This window comes from Vipera berus (assembly GCF_964194415.1).
Source record: "Vipera berus genome assembly, chromosome: 3".
Lineage (NCBI taxonomy): Eukaryota > Metazoa > Chordata > Lepidosauria > Squamata > Viperidae > Vipera > Vipera berus.
In genome coordinates, this window is record NC_138204.1 from 154,423,758 (window position 1) to 154,445,429 (window position 21,672).

Consider the following 21,672-nt stretch of genomic DNA (forward strand, 5'->3'; position numbering starts at 1 on the left):
CACACATACTGCAGTTTTTCATCTACAGAGACATTCTGGTTGGTTAAATTCCATATTGTGCTTTTTACACAGTTAATCACCTAAATGTACCAAAAACAGTAGTATTAAGAGGAACTAATTTGACAATTAGATTGAAGCACCTAATCAAACAGCGTTCCGTGCGCCTTTGGCGTCTAGTCATGCCGGCCACATGACCACGGAGACGTCCTCGGACAAACGCTGGTTCTTCGGCTTTGAAATGGAGATGAGCACCGGCCCCTAGAGTTGGAAACAACTAGCAGGCATGTGCGGGGGAACCTTTACCTTTACCTAATCAAGATATACTGGTTAATATATACTGACACTAGTATATTTTCTGAATAAAACTCATCCATAAAATACAGTTCCAAGATGTACCTGTTTTATCTGTCAGTAGATATACTAGGCGTCCCAATTCTTCAGGTATGGTACTTGTCCTGACAACTGTTCCAGGTATATTACCATCCTTCATAATCATCCAACCATATGCTGCTTTGCCCATGTCTAGATTTACACGTAAACTGGAAAGAAAACAGAATCTCCTGAATTTTATAACTTTAATTGGAATATAGAAAACAAACAAAAAGGACATAGTGCAATGAAATCTGCAATTTAATTTATATAAATAAAGAATACACAGATGTTCTTAGAAACTGGAATTTCATCACTAAGAATGACTATAAACCATGCCTTATTTTTTTTCCTTTGAAATCAGCAATATTATTTTCACCTATTCCATCCTTTATTGTTAAGTATGTCCTGTCATAATTAATTAAATTTACGCGGTGGCTCAGTGGGTTAGGACGCTGAGCTTGTCGATCAGATGGTCGGCAGTTTGGCGGGTTGAATCCCAAGTGCCGCGTAGCAGAGTGAGCGCCTGGTACTCGTTCCAGCTTCTGCTAACCTAGCAGTTTGAAAGCACGTAAAGATGCAAGTAGAAAAATAGGGACCACTACATTGGGAAGGTAACAGCGTTCCGTGCACCTTTGGCGTCTAGTCATGCCAGCCACATGACCATGGAGACGTCCTCGGACAAGCGCTGGCTCTTCAGCTTTGAAACGGAGATGAGCACCGGCCCCTAGAGTTGGAAACGACTAGCACACATGTGCGGGGGAACCTTTACCTTTATTTATACTTGGCACCTTAATCGTAGACTTCTGTAATGACATATTATTCTCTTATGATAAGTCATAACTTGTCATGGGAAAAACACTCACTGTAAGCACTTTATATTTTATATTCTAAAGTGAGTTCTTTTTTAATATGGTTGCAAAATAATACTTTCCAACTCCCAAACCTGAAGCAGGTCTAAAAAAATACCATGGCTGATTATACAGATTGTCGCTGAGGGCTCTAGGAGGACTAGGATGAATGCATCACCCTCATCTTGAGCCCTCTACATGTCACCCACAAAATCATCCAATGCTTTGTCAGTCGTGTAATCTGGCCTGAACCTTGAATGAAAAGGATCCATATAATCCACTTCATCCAGGGACTGGAACTGAGTGCCTACCACCTTCTCAACAATCACCTCTAAAGTGGAAAGGTTGGAGACTGAGCAAAGGTTGTCCAACATGGTCAAGTCCAAGGATAGCCTCACAAGGAGAGGGCATATCACTGCTTTCTTAAAGGCAAGTAACTCCACTCACTCTCACAATGAGGCATTAATTATTGTTCCAACCCAACTGTATGCCACTTCCCAGGAAGTGGGAAGGGTCATGGGTACAGAACATAGCTGGCAAAACACACAGCCCCAAGGATCTTGTCTATTTTCTCAGGAGTAATTGGCTCAAACTCTTCCCAGACAACCTCTATAGAGGTTACTTAGTTAACATTCAACTTGAACAACTTTGACAGACATAAGAATATTCTTTAGAGCAGCCTTGCAAGGTTGCCTTGGCCCCTCCTTACTCAGAAGGGGCCTGGACACTAAATAGGGATGCCAGTTGGCTATCTGCAGACAGAATATGAGTGGAAAAGTGAACTTGCTTCTTTGTTTGCACTTGTCACATGCTCATTTCAAGTTGCAACCAAAGTCTTAACCAAACTTCAAATTCCTTCTGATATTCAATTGGGTCCACCAGTTGCCCAGGCAGGCTAATTGAAGAAGCCTCCTTTTCCTGCAGTGTGTGTGTGGGGGTGGACATGGAAAACTTCAGAGCCAAGAAGCTATCAGCTGTCCATGGCAAGGGACTGAAGTTAATACATTCTGATTCTTGATCCCAATGCTACAAGACTAGATTTAATGTGTGGTCTCCACTGTGGGCTGAATACTCAAGAGGTTGGATTGTGTCCATATTTGTATGTTGGCCATAAACTTCTAAGCCATCTCTAACTGTGGGTCCAAACAAGTCAAGCTGAAGTCCTCCAGGAATATTAGCTTGGGGAACCCCGCTGCAAACTTAGCCACATAATTGAGGAGCTTGGGCAGGATGCCACTACACTGCAAAGAGAAAGATAAACAAACAACAGTCCCAACTGATTTATATGGTTCAATCTCACAGAGGGTCTCATACCTTTCAATCTCTGGGAAAGCGCTTTTAAAGGCTATCTAAGACTCCATATTAGAAGAGCCACTCTGGTATCCCTGCTATGGATTTGTGGTTACACAAATTTGTAGATTTGTGCTACACCTATAACCTGGAGGGCACATTTCTGAGAGGGACCCTCCCACAGGCCCAACCAGGTTTTAGTGATGCAAATAAGATCAACGCTCTTCTCTGCAATCAAGTAATAGATGAGAGAAGTTTATTGCAGGGCAACCTGGCATTAGGTAGGAATAGCTGGAATTTAGAGTTGCCAAAGCTATGAGAACAGGTCTTGGAGTTGAACATAGTGATCCAGAATATGGTGCTTGTCTCAAATACCAAACCTATCTTTCTAGAGTGGCCTACCCAGTTGAAATTTAATTTAGACATTTCTGATAGTATGGTGGTTTGGTGTGCTCAAGCTGGTGCATGGCTTCAGCATCAATCAGCAGGTTGTAAGTAATCTTTGATTTCGCTCTGTCCTTGAGAGCTCATGTTGACACAGTGGGAAAGAGCAGTTATGACTTGAAATTGAGTTACCAACTATGTCCTTTATTGCTATCCATGTATTGGTTACTTATTGATTTATATGAGATTGTACTCAATCATAGTACAGAGAGAGATAGGTATTAATACATTTGGGCAAAAGTCTATCTTTATGTCTTTTAGTTCAAAACTTCCCTTCCAAATAATTTGTTTATGAAGCTGTCATTATATAATCCCAGAATCCATATAATTTACTGCACTGACGCTGAAATATACATAACAGGAAAGCAATCTCTTTCTACCTACACTCTTCTCAGTCTTCAAAACTTCTTCTGTGTTTTGGATAGGAACTGATTGGAGAAAACAATCCAGACATCTCCAAATACAGACCGATTGAAATTTCAGGCTAGCAAAAGCAATCATTAAGAATTTCAGGCATTATTGTTATGTCTCATAGTTAAATAGTGTATATATTTTGTACACTGTGGGTAATCAACTGAAAGGAGAGTATATGTAATGTAAACCACTGTTTCTTAAGATTCATTCTGCAAAACAACAATGTTGCTCATACAACTTGGACATCTTATGCGAACTGTTCCCAAGATCTAAAAGAGAAGTTTGGAGTAGTAGAGGGTTTGGTAAATTTAATTTCTTTAATCAAATAAGTAACCTATCCATGAATGATGTGGGAGGTATTTTTATACAGTAATAAAGGCAGGATAAAAATCTGATAAATAAATAAATAATCAATCTCCCGCAGGTACAATCCTGAAAATATTGAAAAAAAACCTCATCAGTAAAAATTTTGTGACTAATGTTCACATAGAATATAAACGTTTAAGTAAAAAGAATTAGGGCTACTACAGTACATACTTTCCTTCTATATGGAATTTAAAAAAAACTGTTCAAAAGTCTGAAAAAGTTATAAAAATATTTTGAACTATTCTCAAATGTTTTAAATATTTTTTCAAGATTATTCAATATTTATTCTTTAGTGTATAAAAATAGAGTGTTTATAATCTCAGAATGGAAACCTAAAACCTTTCCAACAGCAAAGCAATAAAGAGTTTTACTAATTTTTGGCAATAAAAACAAAACATTTATTGTAATTTTTACTGGTTTATCTTGATTTTCTACCACTGTCTTTTTACAATTCATACCATCTACCTCCAACTGAAGGAAATCTGTAGTCCAAAGCATCCAAATATTCTCTCTCTCATATTTCCTTCCCGGGTTCAATAAATCAGAAATCAACAATTTGCAACTTGTTCATAAAATTCTAAATCTGTTGCCTTCAAGAAGGTATTTCACAGTTCTCAGTGAGAATAGTAATCTTGAAATTCTTTAAATAACGACTCTTGAATGTAAACCTTGATCAAATTTTCTTTTTAAGTTATAGAAATTGTCACCAATGATAACTTGGAATGCTAATTAATAAATGACCCTATGCTAATCATTTCCCAATGAACAGAACTTGGAGTTCTTAGTACAGAAAGGTTCCACATCATGTAAATCAGGAACATGCTATGAGAATGTAAACTATCATGCTTGTTATAAATTTCTCACAATTGTCTGACTCTAATGTCACTCTTCAGAGTTGTTACAACTAAACTAGATGAGGAAAAATATTGTTTTCTTAGCATGAAGTACTGTAACTTGCAAACTGAGAAAATGAGAGATCACTGAAAAAGCGCAACCTTGAGAAACATGTCAGGATCATGCGCAACAACTGTGCAATTAGCTGTGCTAAAAAAGTCATTTGGAAAGACCCTACAATAATGTTATGTTATCCTGTTAGTCACTACCTTGCCAGCTTTGTAGAATGCTGATCTCCTGATGGGTTAATAGTATCCTTTCACCCAATGATTTACTTAGAATAGTTTTGTAGTGTCATGCACAATAATTTCCAGCTGCCTTTAGCCCAAATAAAATTCCATGGGAGAATTTTTGACCTGTAGTAGCAAAAGAATTACAGGGGAAGTATAAAAAACCATTTATCTCTAACTAAGCTTGCCTTATTGCTCACATTTTACTTGCTGCTGCCCAATATTTGATGAATTGTAGATGTTTGATTACATATAAACAACTGCCAACTTCATATGATCATGTGGTTTAGCTTTACATTAGTGTAGCAATAACTGATAATCACTCAAAAATCTTAAATATTCCCCAACAGCAGTAATTTTTCAGATTCTAATGTAGACAAAACTTGATTTTGATAAATATTCATGAAGCTAAAATAAGCATCTATGAAATAATGCCAACTATAGGTTACCTAGTAAGATACAATCTCAAAAAAGCCATGCACCATAAATATATCTTGAAAAATATAATCAGAACATTGCCATCCTAGGTTAAAGGGAAATCAAGCAGATTCTAAACTCACTGAGGACCTAGGTCCTTAAAGTTAAAATATCAAGTTCCTTTTTAAATTTATTAATATGAACCCTCAAACAGAAGCACTCTATTCACTTGTTTTGTTAACAATATATAATAAAATATGCATTAAACAGTTACTGAGCATTTTAGAATACTCTAAATAAATAATGAATCTGTCACATATGTAAGTTAGGATAATGTACCTGCTGCTGCAGCAACTGTTTTTGCTCTTTCTTCCCAAGTGGAGCAAGCCAAGAAAAGGTGAACCTCTCATAGTCTTGGCTCTTATCCTTTTAGCTTTAGGACTAGAGAAAGGATGCATAACTTTCCCTCCATTAAAAACTAGACTTGCTTTTAGGGGCATGTGAATGACAGTGCTCAAAATGTAGGTGGGGTTATGTAAAGAAATGCCTGAGTATATAAACAATTGCCTGGGTGTACTGAAAAATGGGCAGAGGAGTTGAAATGATCTAAAACATTGAAGACACATAAATATCAAAGGCACGTACATGAAAAACCACACAAACTCTTACACATTCAAAGTCAATTGTGTCCTTATTTATTTATTTAATTCAGAGCTAATCAATTGCATACGTACACTTAAGCCCAAACACCCCCCAAAATCCACCACTTTCTTAAGCACGCTGACATTTATTTGTTCTTGATTTAGACTGTATCTTTTTCTTAGACCTCAAGCCTGTTTTGCACAGAGATCGTTTCTTATTTTGTCACAACAAGCCTGCCTATTAGTTTATTCTGAGAGAAAATGGCGGGCCCAAAGCCACCCAATGAGCACGTCCGTGGCATGGTGGCAACTTGAATCTAGGTCACTACTGAGCTCCCTTTCCAAAGTCCAGCACATTCATACAAATTTACCTATAGTTTTCACTATGGTCCTTCTGAATCTTATACATTGTTGTAGTAGTATTTATGTATTAAGACACAGGATGGTTGGAACAAGGTTAGGATGACAAAGAAACAACAGCACTTGAACACTTATCCATTCCAAAATAGACTGTTATAACTGATACTGTTTTCTCTCCAATAGTCCATTGTACCATGCCATCACAAAAAGGTCTCATTGCACATGAAAATAATGAAGTTTACTCAGGGAATCTTCAGTTTATAAAGTTCTCCTCCCTTGGCATTAAATTTCTGTATGCTACTTCAATTCCATATAAGTTGTTTTTGTTAATGTTTAGGAAATGGACAGCATACAGTATTAAGCTGAAATCTGTTGTACTACATCCATTTTCTTGCCTGTAGTGTTAAGAGAATTATCCTATACGTGCCCTCTCTCATCAGATATATTCTAGTGAGTAAAGAAAGTCTTACATTTCAAAATTCAAAATACTATATTTGTGTGCCCTAAGAGTTTATTTATATGTAGATCCAGAATTTATATGTAGATCTCAAAAAGAGACAAAATAATGTTTGCTAGCAATGAAGTGCACAATATGAAAGCTCCTTACAATTTATTTACAATAAAATGAAATAAAATAAAATAAAATTGTTTACTTTCATGCAATGCAATGAAATTCATGATCGTTTAAATAACAATAGCTATTAAAGAATTTGCAGTCTTTTCTTCGGACTATAAGAAAGTCTTTATGCATGGCAAAACAAAATTTAAAGACTCCTACATGCTGAATATTGCTTTTTTGTTATCAATTAGTTTCATTTACACTCCATCTTTTCTTTGAGAGTTTAAAACACATCAGAGATTATTCCATAATCTCAAACGATCAGAAAGATGCTATAATTCTTCTCAAGAACTAATGAGGATAACAGACTTCAAGAAGCTGTGATTCATATTTTAAGAAGCTGTATTTCCTGTGCACAGAGCAAAATGCCTTATTGTTTTGATTGCTGACAATATGGTTGCTTTAATTATAATTGTAAAAATCTATTATTTGTTTTTTACAATATTAGATGTACTGATCACTACCTTCACATCAAACCAACAATTAAAATATAAAACAAATAAAAAGCAGGTATTTAATATAGTAATTTCTCTATTTCTATTTAATATATAATGGTGCTTAAAAGTTGGTGAACCCTTTTGAATGTTCAATTTTCTGCATAAATATGACCAAAACATGATCCGTCCTCTACACAAGTCCTAAAATTAGATAAAGGTAGCTCAGTTAAACAATTGAATCAAAAACATACTTGTTCATTTACTTATTTAGGAAAACATTCCAAAGCTACCTACTGCATTTGTATGTAAGGTGTATGTATGTAGGATTATCAGTTCATTTGAAGGGAACATTTTAATCAATGGGATGATAATTAGGTGTGAATGTGAGAAGTCCTGCACTCAATTTAAAAAGTGGAATTCAGATTATTCAACTATCAAAGATTAATTTTTATCACACAATTACTGTATGTGATAATGTATTATGGATGGAACAAAGGAGATTTTTGAGGGCAGTCTGAAAAACAGTTGTTAATGCTTACCAGGCCAGACAAGGTTACAAAAAGTTTTCAAAAAAAATTGTACCCCATCAGTCCACTATCAAGCAGATCATTTACAAATGGAGGTAATTCAACGCTACTGTTAGAGTTGACCAATCAAGATCACATCAAGAGCAAGGCATGTCATACTCTGGAAGGTCTCAAAGAAACCTCTGGTAATATCTAAGGCAGAGGTCCCCAACCTTTTGGGTACCAGGGACTGGTTACGTGGAGAGATTTTTTTCCACGGACCGGATGGGGTGTGGTTTTATGTGCTGCCTGCATCCTGCGGATTAGGCTTTGCTTGTTTGGCATGCTGTGGCCCAGTACTGATCCATGGACTGGGGGTTGGGGACCCCTGATCTAAGGAAGTAAAGGCCTGTTGAATATCACACTCATGACACCACCATCAGAAGAACACTGAACAATAAAGCAGAATTGTAAGGAGAAAACCACTACTCTAAAAATAACACTGCTACCTGCCTACAGTTTGCAAAAAACCATGTGGATAAACCAGAAGACTATTGGAAGAATGTTCTGTGAATGGATGAGACCAAAACAGACTGAAAAATGTTATACTGGGGAAAGGCAAACACTTCATCCCAGCATAAGAACTTTATTCCATCTATAAAACACAGTGGTGGGAGTATCATAGTTTGGAGTTGGTTCGTTGCCTGTGGACCAGGACAGCTTGCTTCATTGATGGAACTACAAGATCTGAACTGTACCAACAAATTTTACAGGAAAATGTCAAGGTATCTGTCTGTGAACTGAAGCGCAAGAGAAAGTGGGTCATGCAACAAGATAATGAGCTCAAATACACAAGCTGTATGATTAAAGAATGATTAAAGCAGAAGAAAACTAATGTTTTGGATTGCTAAATCAAAGTCCTGTCCTTAATCCTATAAAAGTGTTGTGGAAGATACTGTAGCAGTTCTGTGTTGAAGCTGTTCTGTAAGATTGAGCCAAATTCCTCTAAGGTTATGTGCAGGATTGATCAAATATGTAGAGAGCCAAATTGGTATAGTGGTAGAGACACTAAGCTAGACATCAGGAGACTGAGTTCTAGTACTGCCTTAGGCATTAAAGCCGACTGGGTGACCTTGGATCAGCCCAATGCAACTCACAAATTTGGTGTTCTGGAGAACATAGGAGGAGGTGGGAGTACAGGTTTATTTGCTACCTTGAGTTATTTATAAAAATAATAAAGATGGGAAATTAAATATTTAATTTAATTATCAGAAAGCTTTAGTTGCAGTTATTGCTGTCCAATGAAGGCACACCAGTTAATGAAAGCAAAGGTTCACTTTTGCCACACACAAATATGTAGCTTTGGATCATTTTCTTCAATAAATAAATGAACAATATAATGTTTTTGACACAACTGTTTAATTGGGTGCTCTTTTTCTAGTTTTGGGACTATGTGGAAAACATAATATTTTAGGTCATATTATGCAGAAAACTGAACAGTCAAAAAGATTCAAAATTAAGCACCATTGCCTAATAAAATAACACTATTTTTGAAAAGAGTAAGATTTTAATTATAATATCTTTTATTCCTTTTTTAACATTTTTAAACATAACTGAAAGTAAAGCACAGACATTCTTAATTCAATAAAATTTAAGGTATCTAATTAAAATAAAATCTTCCAAATATACACCTTTCCAGAAATTTTATTTTCTAGTAAGATTATGTTATATAAAATACATTAATGCAACTAAATATATTGCACAGTATAGATTAACTATTCCAGCAAAATAAATAAAAGATACAACAGCATGGAGTTTTATACAATGATCCTTTAACAGAGTACATAGTATATCTTCTATAGCAGGGCTTTTCAACTGGTGGCACGCGTACCACTTGTGGTACTTTGCCATGTGGCAAGTGGTACGCGACTGCTAGCCCAATGCAGCAAGGGAGGGGAATGAGCCGAAGGAAGCCAAGCCTGAGAGAGAGGCAACTGCAGCTGCAGGACTGTCTGGGCTCGGCAGAAGCCCCAGGAGCCGGCAGGGCTCCAGCTGATTGGCTCCAGCTGATTGGTGCTTCCGGAAGCAGCATGGAGCTGGAGGTGAACTGAGGAAAAAGCAGGGAAGCAGAGGAGAGGCTATAAAAGGAGGTGGTTTGGGCAGGAAAGGGAAAAAAAAGACAACAGGGAAAGAGAAGGAGAGGTCAGCCGGCAGGGATGAAACAAAGACAGAGAAGCAGCAGCTGTTGCTGGAAGAAAAGGTCCCCTGATTCGTTTTCTCTAGCCAGGAGAATGCAAACAGCGCTGATGAAATGAAAAACCGGCATGTTGGAAAGGAGGTGGGTTTATTTAGTTCTGGATCAGCTGGTAGCTTGATTGGGTTACCAAAAGGATTTTTGTACAGTTTTTACAGTGTTTTGTAATTCAGAGGCTCCTTTGTGTGCTTTGGTTATTGGAATATTTTAGTCTATATTTTAGGCTAGCAATGAGTCCAAAGTGTTGACTTCCATAGGTTTAATCCCTTTAAACAAATGTAATTAGTTTTACCCCTTTATCTTGAGTCTGTCTATGGCTTTTAGAAAGTTTTCTTTGAAGGTAAACAGGTTTTTTTTAAAACTAAAGCTTTTTGCAATTGCCGGAGCCTTTCAGTCTGGGTTGCAACATTGTGAAATGTGACACCCCTGAGGCAGCTTAAAGAAACTCCCCCCCCCTGGAGTTTATGTATTTATTTTGTGAACCTCTCTTGCTTTGCACTTGATTCCTGTGCAAAGGGAAGGGATTGGGTGTGTATGTGCATTCTTATTACACTGTGGAAGGAGAGCTAAGAAGGGCCAACCAGGTAGCTCAGGGGTCTACAAACTTAGCAACTTTAAGACCTGTGGACTTCAACTCCCAGAATTCCTCATCCAGCCATGATGGCTGAGGAATTCTGGAAGTTGAAGTCCACAGGTCTTAAAAGTGGCAAGTTTGAAGACCCCTGAGCTAGCTGGTAGTGATGCATATTAATAAACATGGATAAATTCATCATACATTTGTCAGTGCAAAGGGACAGTGATTCAACAAAGGAACAGCCACCAAAGAAATTAAAACTGGTACTTTTTCCCTTTTTTCCTACACTTTGTAATATTTTATTATATAGAATAAAATACAAAAATACAAAAGCAAATAGTAGAACACAGTGGGGAGGGAAAAGGGGGGAAAAGTGAGGGGGAGAAGAGAAAAAGAACAGACTTCCTCTATTGCAGTAGAAGGAAGCATTAACATTGAACCTCAACTTTTTTACTTTTCCGTAATATTATAAACTAGCCATTTCTATAACAACAAATTAATCTAATCAGTAAAACCCCAAATTCCCCCCCCCCGGGTTTTTTTAGTCATCAAGTTTTTGACACCTTGCTAAGCACTGGTGGTACTCAAATATTGTCATGTCCTAAAAGTGGTACAATCTGTGATAAGGTTGAAAACCTCTGTTCTATAGCATCCTCTTTAGATCAATTTTATTCACAATAAGAATTGTAACTACATTTTTTAAAAGTTATATCTATATTTTATTTCATTTTATACATACCTGATTGGGATTATATAAGAAAAAAGGAGAAGAAACCGAAAAAGATTGCGGTACCATGGTCCCACAAATCCATGCAAGGTTACCATAACAAGTGAAAGTGCAACTAGAGCCAAGAATAGTGATTTGGTCAGTTGATTCAGTTCAAGATCCAGCAAACCAACCTAAAAGGAAGCAATATATATATTTAATAACTATATTGCTAAATAGCTAAATCATTTTTACATTTTGTGTTTATTTGAAATATCTAAATATAAACAATTACAAGAATAGAGAAGAATATGTGTAGCTCAAGGTTGAACTATGGAGCTATTGATGCTCTTTGAGTTTGGCTGTTTTCTTGCAGATGTTTCATTACCTGACTAGAATAATATCATCAATGCTAGTGGCAGTAGTCACCGGTGACAGCTCATATTTGTGTAAATTTTAAATTGCTAACAAAGAATTAAGGGAGACTGATATGCATTTCAAACTTATTAGTTTTCATCAGTCAGCCATACCCTTCCGAGATTCGGACCTGGGCTGATTACACATTAGGCAGTTGTTTTCACCTCTAAGCCACAGGATCTCTCTCGCTCTGTTAGCTGAGAAGCAAGGGGAGATATATGTCAAATGCTTGTTAACTATTTTTTTAGATTACCTTGCTAGGCCCCAAACATGGGACAAATCTTTTATTTCCTGTGTCAGCCTATCCTGAAGGCCATCGACAGGCAGTAGTCACACCGGTGACAGCTCATATTTGTGTAAATTTTATATTTGTGTAAATATATATATGTAGATCTCTGGTCATTCGGGTTTTTCCCCCACGTAGAATTGAAGGTGTAAGAGCAACGTTTCGACGAAATCCCATCCGTCATCCTCAGGCTGGTGGCTTCAGCTTCGTTCTTCTGGGAGAAGTGTGTGGTAGTGGCTGTTTGTTCCTCTTTTTTAAACTGCCAGAGGGGGTGTGTTCTGTGGGTGGAGGTGTGCTCTGATTGGGTGGGGGGTTAGCTGTGTTCTGATTGGGTGGGGTGTGTTTTGAGTGGGGGCTGTGTTCTGATTGGGTGGGGGTGTGTTTTGAGTGGATGGGCTGGTCTCAGCTGCCAGCCTTAGACCTGAACTGGTGAGTTGTGCTGCTTTTGTTCGGCTCCGTGTTTGTGGTGGTTATAACTGCCATACAAGTGTATGTACTGACTCCCTTATCATTCAGCCCTTGCTCTGATGATGTCAACAGCTTGTTGACGAAAGCTCAGCAATAAAGAAGAATTTTCTCTTATATCCCAGAGTTCATTGTTTTTATTTTATTTTATGAACTCCGGGATATAATAAAAAATTCTTCTTTATTGCTGAGCTTTCGTCAATAAGCTGTTGACATCATCAGAGCAATGGCTGAATGATAAGGGAGTCAGTACATACACTTATATGGTAATAAAAAAGGTAAAGGTTCCCCCACACGTGTGCTAGTCATTTCCGACTCTAGGGGTCAGTGCTCATCTCCGTTTCAAAGCTGAAGAGCCAGCGCTAGTCTGAGGACGTCTCCGTGGTCATGTGGCCGGCATGACTAGACGCCAAAGGCACGGAACGCTGTTACCTTCCCACCGTAGTGGTCCCTATTTTTCTACTTGCAATTTTACGTGCTTTCGAACTGCTAGGTTGGCAGAAGCTGGGACGAGTAACAGGCGCTCACTTTGTTATGCGGCACTCAGGATTCGACCTGCCAAACTGCCGACCTTCTGATCGACAAACTCAGCGTCCTAACCCACTGAGCATAATAACGGTCAAATTGTGGAATGTGGGTGTGGCCTACTCATGACAAGCTCATTTGTGTATAATCACAGTGGTTCCGGCTTTGTTGGAAAAGCTGGTCTCGGTCAGACAAAGCCGGAACCACTGTGATTATACACGAGCAAGCTTGTCACGAGTAGGCCACACCCACAGTCCACAATTTGACCATTATTATTACCATATAAGTGTATGTACTGACTCCCTTATCATTCAGCCCTTGCTCTGATGATGTCAACAGCTTGTTGACGAAAGCTCAGCAATAAAGAATTTTTTCTTATATCCCAGTTCGTTTTTATTTTTGCAGATTTCAAATACATACATACATATATATATATATATATATATATATATATATATATATATATATATATATATATATATATATATATATATATATATATATGTATATATGTATATATATATATATATATATGTGTGTGTGTGTGTGTGTGTGTGTGTGTGTGTGTGTAAATTTTAAATTGCTAACAAAGAATTAAGGGAGACTGATATGCATTTCAAACTTATTAGTTTTCATCAGTCAGCCATACCCTTCCGAGATTCGAACCTGGGCTGATTACACATTAGGCAGTTGTTTTCACCTCTAAGCCACAGGACCACCACAAACACGAAGCCGAACAAAAGCAGCACAACTCACCAGCTCAGGTCTAAGGCTGGCAGCTGAGACCAGCCCATCCACTCAAAACACACCCCCACCCAATCAGAACACACCCACCATTCAAAACACACTCCCACCCAATCAGAACACACTTACTCCCCCACCCAATCAGAGCAACCTCCACCCACAGAACACACCCCCTCTGGCAGTTTAAAAAAGAGGAACAAACAGCCACATGCTTCTCCCAGAAGAAGGAAGCAGAAGCCTCCAGCCTGATGATGACGGATGGGATTCCGTCGAAACGTCGCCCCTACACCTTTAGTTCTACGCGGGGAAAACCCCCGAATAACCAAAGATCCATATATATATATATATATATATATATATATATATATATATATATATATATATATATATATATATATATTATTCAAATTATTCAAATGAACTGTCGTAAGTTGTGACTATAGCCTGCGGATAGCCTTGGGTTAGGCTGAAACAGGAAAGAAGATTTAACCAGCAAGGTATTCAAAAGACTTAATAAATACTTAACAAACATACATACATACATATCTGAGAGATAATAACATCATGTGGCTTCATGTCTTTATAAAGTTTGAGACTTTTCATTTATTAAAAATTATGGCTGTGTATTTAACCAAGAATCATAGATAAGATTATTGGCATGATTTCACCATTTTTAAGTTTGTTTTATATACATAATATGATTTTTAATTGAATTCCTAAGTTTAAAAGTCCCTGAAAATACAATTTTAAATACTGTATATATTATACTAATATTTTATATATTAGTGAGTACAGGGTACTAAGATCTTATACTTCCATAAGTATTTAAATAGATGTAGGGTTAAATATTAGAGCAATTTGAGATTTATCTTTCATAAAAAATATGGAAACATATTTGAAAGACCAATTATATGGTTATCCTTTTCACATTATAGCATGAGTTATGGGATACTGTATCTACATTAAGTTTCTAGAGAGAGATTGCTTTGGAATGTGGTTGTGCTGACATGCAGGTGAATACCAGCTTTATTCTTTTTTTCAACTAATTTGGGTAAAGCAGTGGGTATTTTTAATTGTATCCTATTCCTACCAGTGCATTAGATGAGAGTCAAGAAACTGAAGCACAATCCAACTTACATATGGATTGCAGTTTTCTTGTAATAAAAGTAATTATAATATGATTCCCTATGCAATTAGTTCAGATTGAAGTTGCTTGCCTTTGCTTCTGCTATTCTTTCATGGTTCCCAAGCCACATGAAGGAGATACAAACATATTTCTAGTGATTGTTTTTATTCCTGGTTCCAACCTTAAACTTCATTCAATGTCAAAAATTGCAACCCACTCCCCCACAAATTTACCTAACTCAATCCTAGCAGATTTTATTACTTTCCGTATCCACTTGGATTATTATAGAAAACATAATTAATGTAAGAGTTAAATGATTTCAATAAAATATACTGATTCATGTTTGGGTTATACTAAAACAGCATATGGTGAAATACGTGTAATAGATTAGTTTCAAATGTAATTAATTAGATTCCGTTGAACTATCTTCGCTTGAATTAATTTAATTTAATTTAATTTAATAACATTTATATACCGCCCTTCTCCCTGAGGACTCAGGGCGGTTCACAGGGCAGAATAAAATAACAAATACAAACATTAAAAAGAGATTAAACAGTTGCCCTAGTTAAAAACAATAGAAGTACAATTCTAAAAACCCCAAGATAAAATTAAAAGACCAAAGATAAAACAACCCCACCGATCCCCATCAGGCTAGGCCAGCTTGTACAAACAGGAATGTCTTGAGATCGCGACGAAAGGAGCGAAGATCGGGCGCCATCCGGAGCTCTACCGGTAGCTGATTCCACAGCTCCGGAGCGCCCACAGAGAAGGATCTCCCCCTGGGGGCCACCAATCGACATTCTCTGATCGGTGGCACCCTGAGGAGGCCCTCTCTGTGGGAACGCACAGGGCGCAGGGAGCTTGATGCCGGCAGCAGATGTTCCCTGAGGTACTCCGGCCCCATGCCATGAAGGGCTTTAAACACCGTTACCAGTACCTTGAATCTCACCCGGAAGACAACTGGCAACCAATGCAGCTCACGGAGCAGAGGTGTAACGTGGGAGTATTGGGAAACTCCCAACACCACTCTCGCGGCTGCATTCTGTACCAGTTGGAGCTTCCGGGTGGTCCTCAAGGGCAGCCCCATGTAGAGAGCGTTGCAGTAGTCCAGGCGAGAGGACACGAGCGCATGAGTGACTGTGCACAAATCATCCCGGCTAAGATAGGGCCGCAACTGGCGCACCAGGCGAACCTGGGCGAAGGCCCCCCTAGTCACAGCTCCTATATGGTCTTCTAAGGTGAGCCGTGAATCTAGGAGGACTCCCAAGTTGCGAGCCCTATCTACGGGGGGTAATAGTTCACCCCCCATAGCCAGAGGTGGAATGTCCGAATAAACCCGGGATGAAGGTATGCAAAGCCACTCAGTCTTGTCGGGGTTGAGTTGAAGTCTGTTCCTCCCCATCCAGACCCGAACCACCTCCAGGCAACGGGACATCACGTTGAGGGCATCACTGGGGTGGTTTGGGGTCGAAAAGAAAAGTTGGGTATCATCAGCGTACTGATGATACCCAACTCCAAAGCCACGAATGATCTCACCCAGCGGCTTCATGTAGATGTTGAACAGGAGAGGCGAGAGGACCGACCCCTGAGGAACTCCACAAATGAGAGACCTCGCGGTCGACCTCTGCCCCCCTGCCAACACCGACTGCGAACGTCCCAAGAGATAGGAGGAGAACCACTGTAAAACTGTGCCTCCCACTCCCAGTCCCCTGAGACGCCGCAGCAAGATACCATGGTCGATGGTATCGAAAGCCGCCGAGAGGTCTAATAGGACTAGAACAGAGGAATGCCCTCTGTCCCGAGCCCTCCAGAGATCATTCACCAGCGCGACCAATGCCGTCTCCGTGCTGTGCCCGGGCCTGAAACCCGATTGGTACGGGTCTAGATAATCTAGAATTAATATATCTGGTGTTGAATCAATACCTTTTAAAAAAGGATTTACAAAAGTAAAAAATTTCAAATACTTCTACTTCAAAAATCATAAACTCATACTAATTCACTAATACACACCAATTGATGCTTTGAGTATGTAGTTCTAAATGACACTTTTACAATAAGATAGCCAAGATAATATCACACAGAAATACCAGAGAAAATTTAGTTTCTTAAAAAAAGCAAGAAGACATAATAGTCCAAAAGGAGAAAAAAATGTATAAGAATAGCATTGAAATACTTCTGGGAAGTTCAGAATTCATTCTTGTTTATGGGCAGTCTCTTCCCCAGAGAACTGAAGACCACAGTGAAGCTGTGAAGCAGCTGAAGACCACAGTGGCTGATTTATCAACTACATTTAAAAAGCAAGCACAACGAGAACAAATATCTTACAATTTCCGCTGCTTCGACTACTACATAGTTTATGCTTGAATTATTGAGAAAAATAGGTTTCTGGATTAAAATGAAGAAAAATTAAGCCAGGGAAGTAGAGCATGTTTCAAAGCCCTGATCTTTTTGCATTGACAAAGGCAGTCTAAGTTTCAGGCCTCACTGAGGATCAGATGAAGTCATTATTCATTCAGTCAGGGAAAAAAGATTCAATTACCTCAACCTAAAGATGCTATCAATGAATGCAAAGTGCATATTTTACTCTATTCATCCAAATCCCATTAAAAAGTGAAAGGAATGATTTAATCTGGCCTTCTAGAGTTGGGGTTTTTTTGTAATACAATAAAGAATCACTGTCTTGCAATATGCATAACCAGTACCTCACACTTTTCTCGATGCATTGTAGCTCTGAATGACTGTAAAAGCCAAGACAGAAAACCTGACAGAAAAGAATACAAAGTTTCCTTTGAGAAATGGCATTTATGGACCCAAATGTTATGCATAGTCCCTGAGTACACATATGCAGATAGCTAAAAGGATAAAAACTTCCCTAATTGATGGAGATAGATTTGGATGCAAATTTGGAGCTCATTCAATAAGTCTATGTGCTCTTTAAAATTAATGTAAAAGGTTTTAGAGATACTTATTTGCTTAGCTAACATGACTGGTTATGTATACTAACACTTCTTCCATTCACATATGTTAATAGTTTTATCATTTCTATTATGTACACAGAAGGTTTTCTGATCTGCCAAACAGCAACCATACCATCTTGTCTAACTTTGTAAAAGTTGTTATTTGTCCAAATATTTCATACTAAAAAGGAATTTTGTAATGGTTACAAAAACATGTGATACTGTATTAAATTATCAAAAACAAGCAAATTACTTCATCAAAATTAAATTTAATTCAAATTTAATCCTAGTACTAACTTCAATATCTGTAGAATATTTTTTTTAAATTTTTACTATACTTTTTGTGTTGTTTGAAACAACTGTGATGACAAAATGAAATTTGAAACTGGACATTTTTAATCTCTTGGGGAAAATTTGTACAAAACAGAATAGTTTTATAAAGGGGGTGTTGTAGAATAATGAGCACAATAATTGCCTCTATAATCTAAAATGGTACTAATGGCAACAATCACATATCCATTTAGATCCTCTTTAATTTATGTACCAAGTTTTAAATAGCTAATCACTTTCAGTAAAAGAATGGATTATAGCAACAATAAGGGGTAAGTAGGGTATTGCTTTGCTTAAACAAGGAAATAATCTGTTCTCTATTCAACTATTTCTAATAATTGAATAAGCAAAGATTTTAATTTCTGAATGATAAAGCTAGTGTGATAATTAAGAAACAATACAAAAATATTTGATTACATAAATAATAAAGGGGAAGTTAGTAAAAGGCCATCCAATGTAAAACAAAACCATTTAAGAGCATAATCATATAGACTTCTACTGAGAATTAGGATTAGGATTTATTAAATTTATATGCCGCCCTTCTCCCTAAGGACTCAGGGTGGCTCACAACAATAAAAATTAAGAGACATAAAATACAAAAATTAAAAAAAGAATTAAACAATGAATATAAGAAATACTGGACAATTTAACACAATAAAAACCAAATTAAAAACCATGGTCAGTCCAGGCCCGCTTGTTGGAACAACCATGCCTTCAGGTCACGGCGGAAGGATCGAAGGTCAGGGGCCATCCGCAGCTCCGGAGGCAGTTCATTCCAGAGGGTTGGCGCGCCCACAGAGAAGGCTCTCCCCCTGGGGGTCACCAGCCGGCATTGCCTGGCCGACAGAACTCTGAGGAGGCCGACTCTGTGGGACCGAACTGGGCGATGGGAGGTTGACATTGGCAGCAGGTCGTCTAGCAAGTACTCCGGGCCTAAGCCATGTAGGACTTTAAAGGTAATTACTAGCATCTTGAATCGCACCTGGAGGGCAACCAGAAGCCAATGCAGCTTGCGCAGGAGAGGTGTAACATGGGAGTATCGAGATACTCCCATAAGCACCCGAGCGGCCGCATTTTGCACCAGCTGAAGCCTCCGGGTGCTTAATTAATTAATGAATTAAAGCTGAGATCAACAGCCCTTACTTTTAAATATATTGATTAGATCCTAATATTAAATTGTTCTGCAAAAGTGAATTGTTCTGCAAAATCTGAATGACACACACACACACACGTGTGTTCACTTTCTGCAAGTGAATTGTTCTGCAAAATCTGAATGACACACACACACACGTGTGTGTACACACACATACACACACATACACCTTATTATAATCTAATATGCTTATTTCAATCTCAGCATCCCCAAAGATTTAATTAATTATTATATATCCTGCAATTCTGAAACACAGAAGCTACTTTACTGAATACGACAGCATCATACAAAACAAAGACCATTAATAAAATAATACTAAAATATAAAAAGTATGTTAAAAATATAATTATCATTTAAATTAAGCAGATTTTTAATCAACTTTACTGCTTTATTAGATTGTACTTGCTTGATATAAAAATATAAATATTTATGCATATTTCATCTGCAGTTCAAATATTATTTTCCTTTTGATTAATAAATACAAAGTAAAAAAAGAAAAACCAAAAATTTATCATTATCTGTATTTTGCCCAAGGCATGTCAATTATTTAATTGCAAAGGAAAGCAATGGCTGAGCATGGGAATGCTTCCCAGACAACTAAAAATCTGTTCCAAACCTTCTGTACTAGATTACAGTTATTAGAACAAATAAAAAAAATCTTGCTATATTTTAAAAAGACATAAATCCAAAATAAGTTGACAACAGTATATTCAGACTGGGTACTTAATGGAATAGATTTTTATTTTTTAAATAATTTGGCTACAAAATAATACATCAGCAGATCTATTTCTATGTATTCTGAACTATTCATCAACTGTCTAAACCTCAAACCTTTGGGGAAACAAAGAACAGCGTGTGTGTGCGTGTGTGTGCGTGTGTATATACACACAAACTAAAATAGCACTATTAATTTAAATGAATCAGAAAAATGTACTGAAAGAATGTCTGTCTGTTTTCTGTCTGTCTTGACAGGAATTACGTGAAGGAAACCCATATAATGATGCTAAACAGCTGGTTAAACAAATAAAGGGATGAATCATAAAAAGTACAACTACTCTTAAAAATGTTTTACAAAAAAATTAACTGAATTTCAACACCCTAGTTTATAACTCATCCTGTCAACTATTTCACTGTTTTACAGAAAAGTGTCAAATAATGTATTAAAAGCATAATAAGTGTTTGTGTGATCCTTGGACACAATCTCATTCATAGCCTAATTCAGACAGCAGAGGGTGCTCAAGATTGATACTGTACAATTGAACTAGAAATTAGAAAATGCCTTCTAAAGCAAAGAACTTTTACTTCCATTTGGATGCTTCATAACTATCCTAGGGAATGTAACTATCCAAAAGCTTTAATAAACAAATAATTATTGAAGACAATTTTATTTAGACACACAAAGATACACACACATACATGAAAAGAGACAAATATTACTAATGCAGTCTTGATATGTCTTTTGAAATGTTTTCCTTTTGTGTCAATTCATCCTTCGTGGTCTCCCTGTTTGCCCCAGCAGAATGCTAATTACACCAAAATTCACACCACCTTTTTCATGTATCATGCGCAAAGTCCAATATTTCAGTATTACTACCTATACCTTTAGCTATACAGCTCCTTAGCAGTAGTGGAATCTGATCTAGATATTGTGCACAAGATTTTTTAATAAGTACAGGCAATTATTCACAAGTTTAAATCATAAATATTCAAAAACTGTGGAATAAATTGGTAGCAGGGTTAAAATTCATTGAATCAATTTAAGCCACAATTAATACAAAATTTACAATCTGGGTTTGTATCAGGTTTCTGAGTTAATCCAGTTTTTTGAATAAATGATTATTTTAAATGTTATGCCTTTTATTATATTCCCTTCCTTCTTTTAGGCACTGAATAGGTACCTTCTCTATGGTCCTGGTCTTGTAATCATAATAAAATTACATAAATGATTTTTATTTTATAGAAAGTTAAGACTTACAGTAGAAGACTTGAACAGGGAGTATTACATTTGCAAATTAGGTATTAATATTTTCATATTGTTTTAGGGAAAGTCTAATACATGGTTAAGTCATGGAATTTATATTGCTATAAGTTGAGATAATGTCAATCAATTTAGATAGCCTTAAAAAGGACTGAATAAATTCATGGAGGCATTTCCGACCGTAAAGCTTAATGGCTATTAAGACTGGAATCCCAAGATTGCCTTCTCTGAGTACCAGCTTCTAATGGAACCCAATGGAAGCAGTTCCTGTCCATGTCTGTGAGGTTTCTGGTTGCACCTGACTGGCTGAAAATACCAG

General features: G+C 37.3%; 1 protein-coding gene across 2 annotated transcripts in view; it reads right to left on the bottom strand.

The window, feature by feature from the left end:
• ATP9B (ATPase phospholipid transporting 9B (putative)) overlaps positions 1–21,672 on the bottom strand; it is a 162,260-nt gene that overhangs the window by 50,879 nt on the left and 89,709 nt on the right. For both annotated transcript variants that reach the window (XM_081324421.1, XM_081324422.1), the window contains exons 12-13: positions 11,406–11,566; positions 397–539 (exon numbers count right to left, since the gene is read on the bottom strand). In XM_081324421.1, coding sequence (XP_081180547.1) covers positions 397–539; positions 11,406–11,566 — 304 coding nt within the window. The remainder of the gene's footprint in view (positions 1–396; positions 540–11,405; positions 11,567–21,672) is intronic.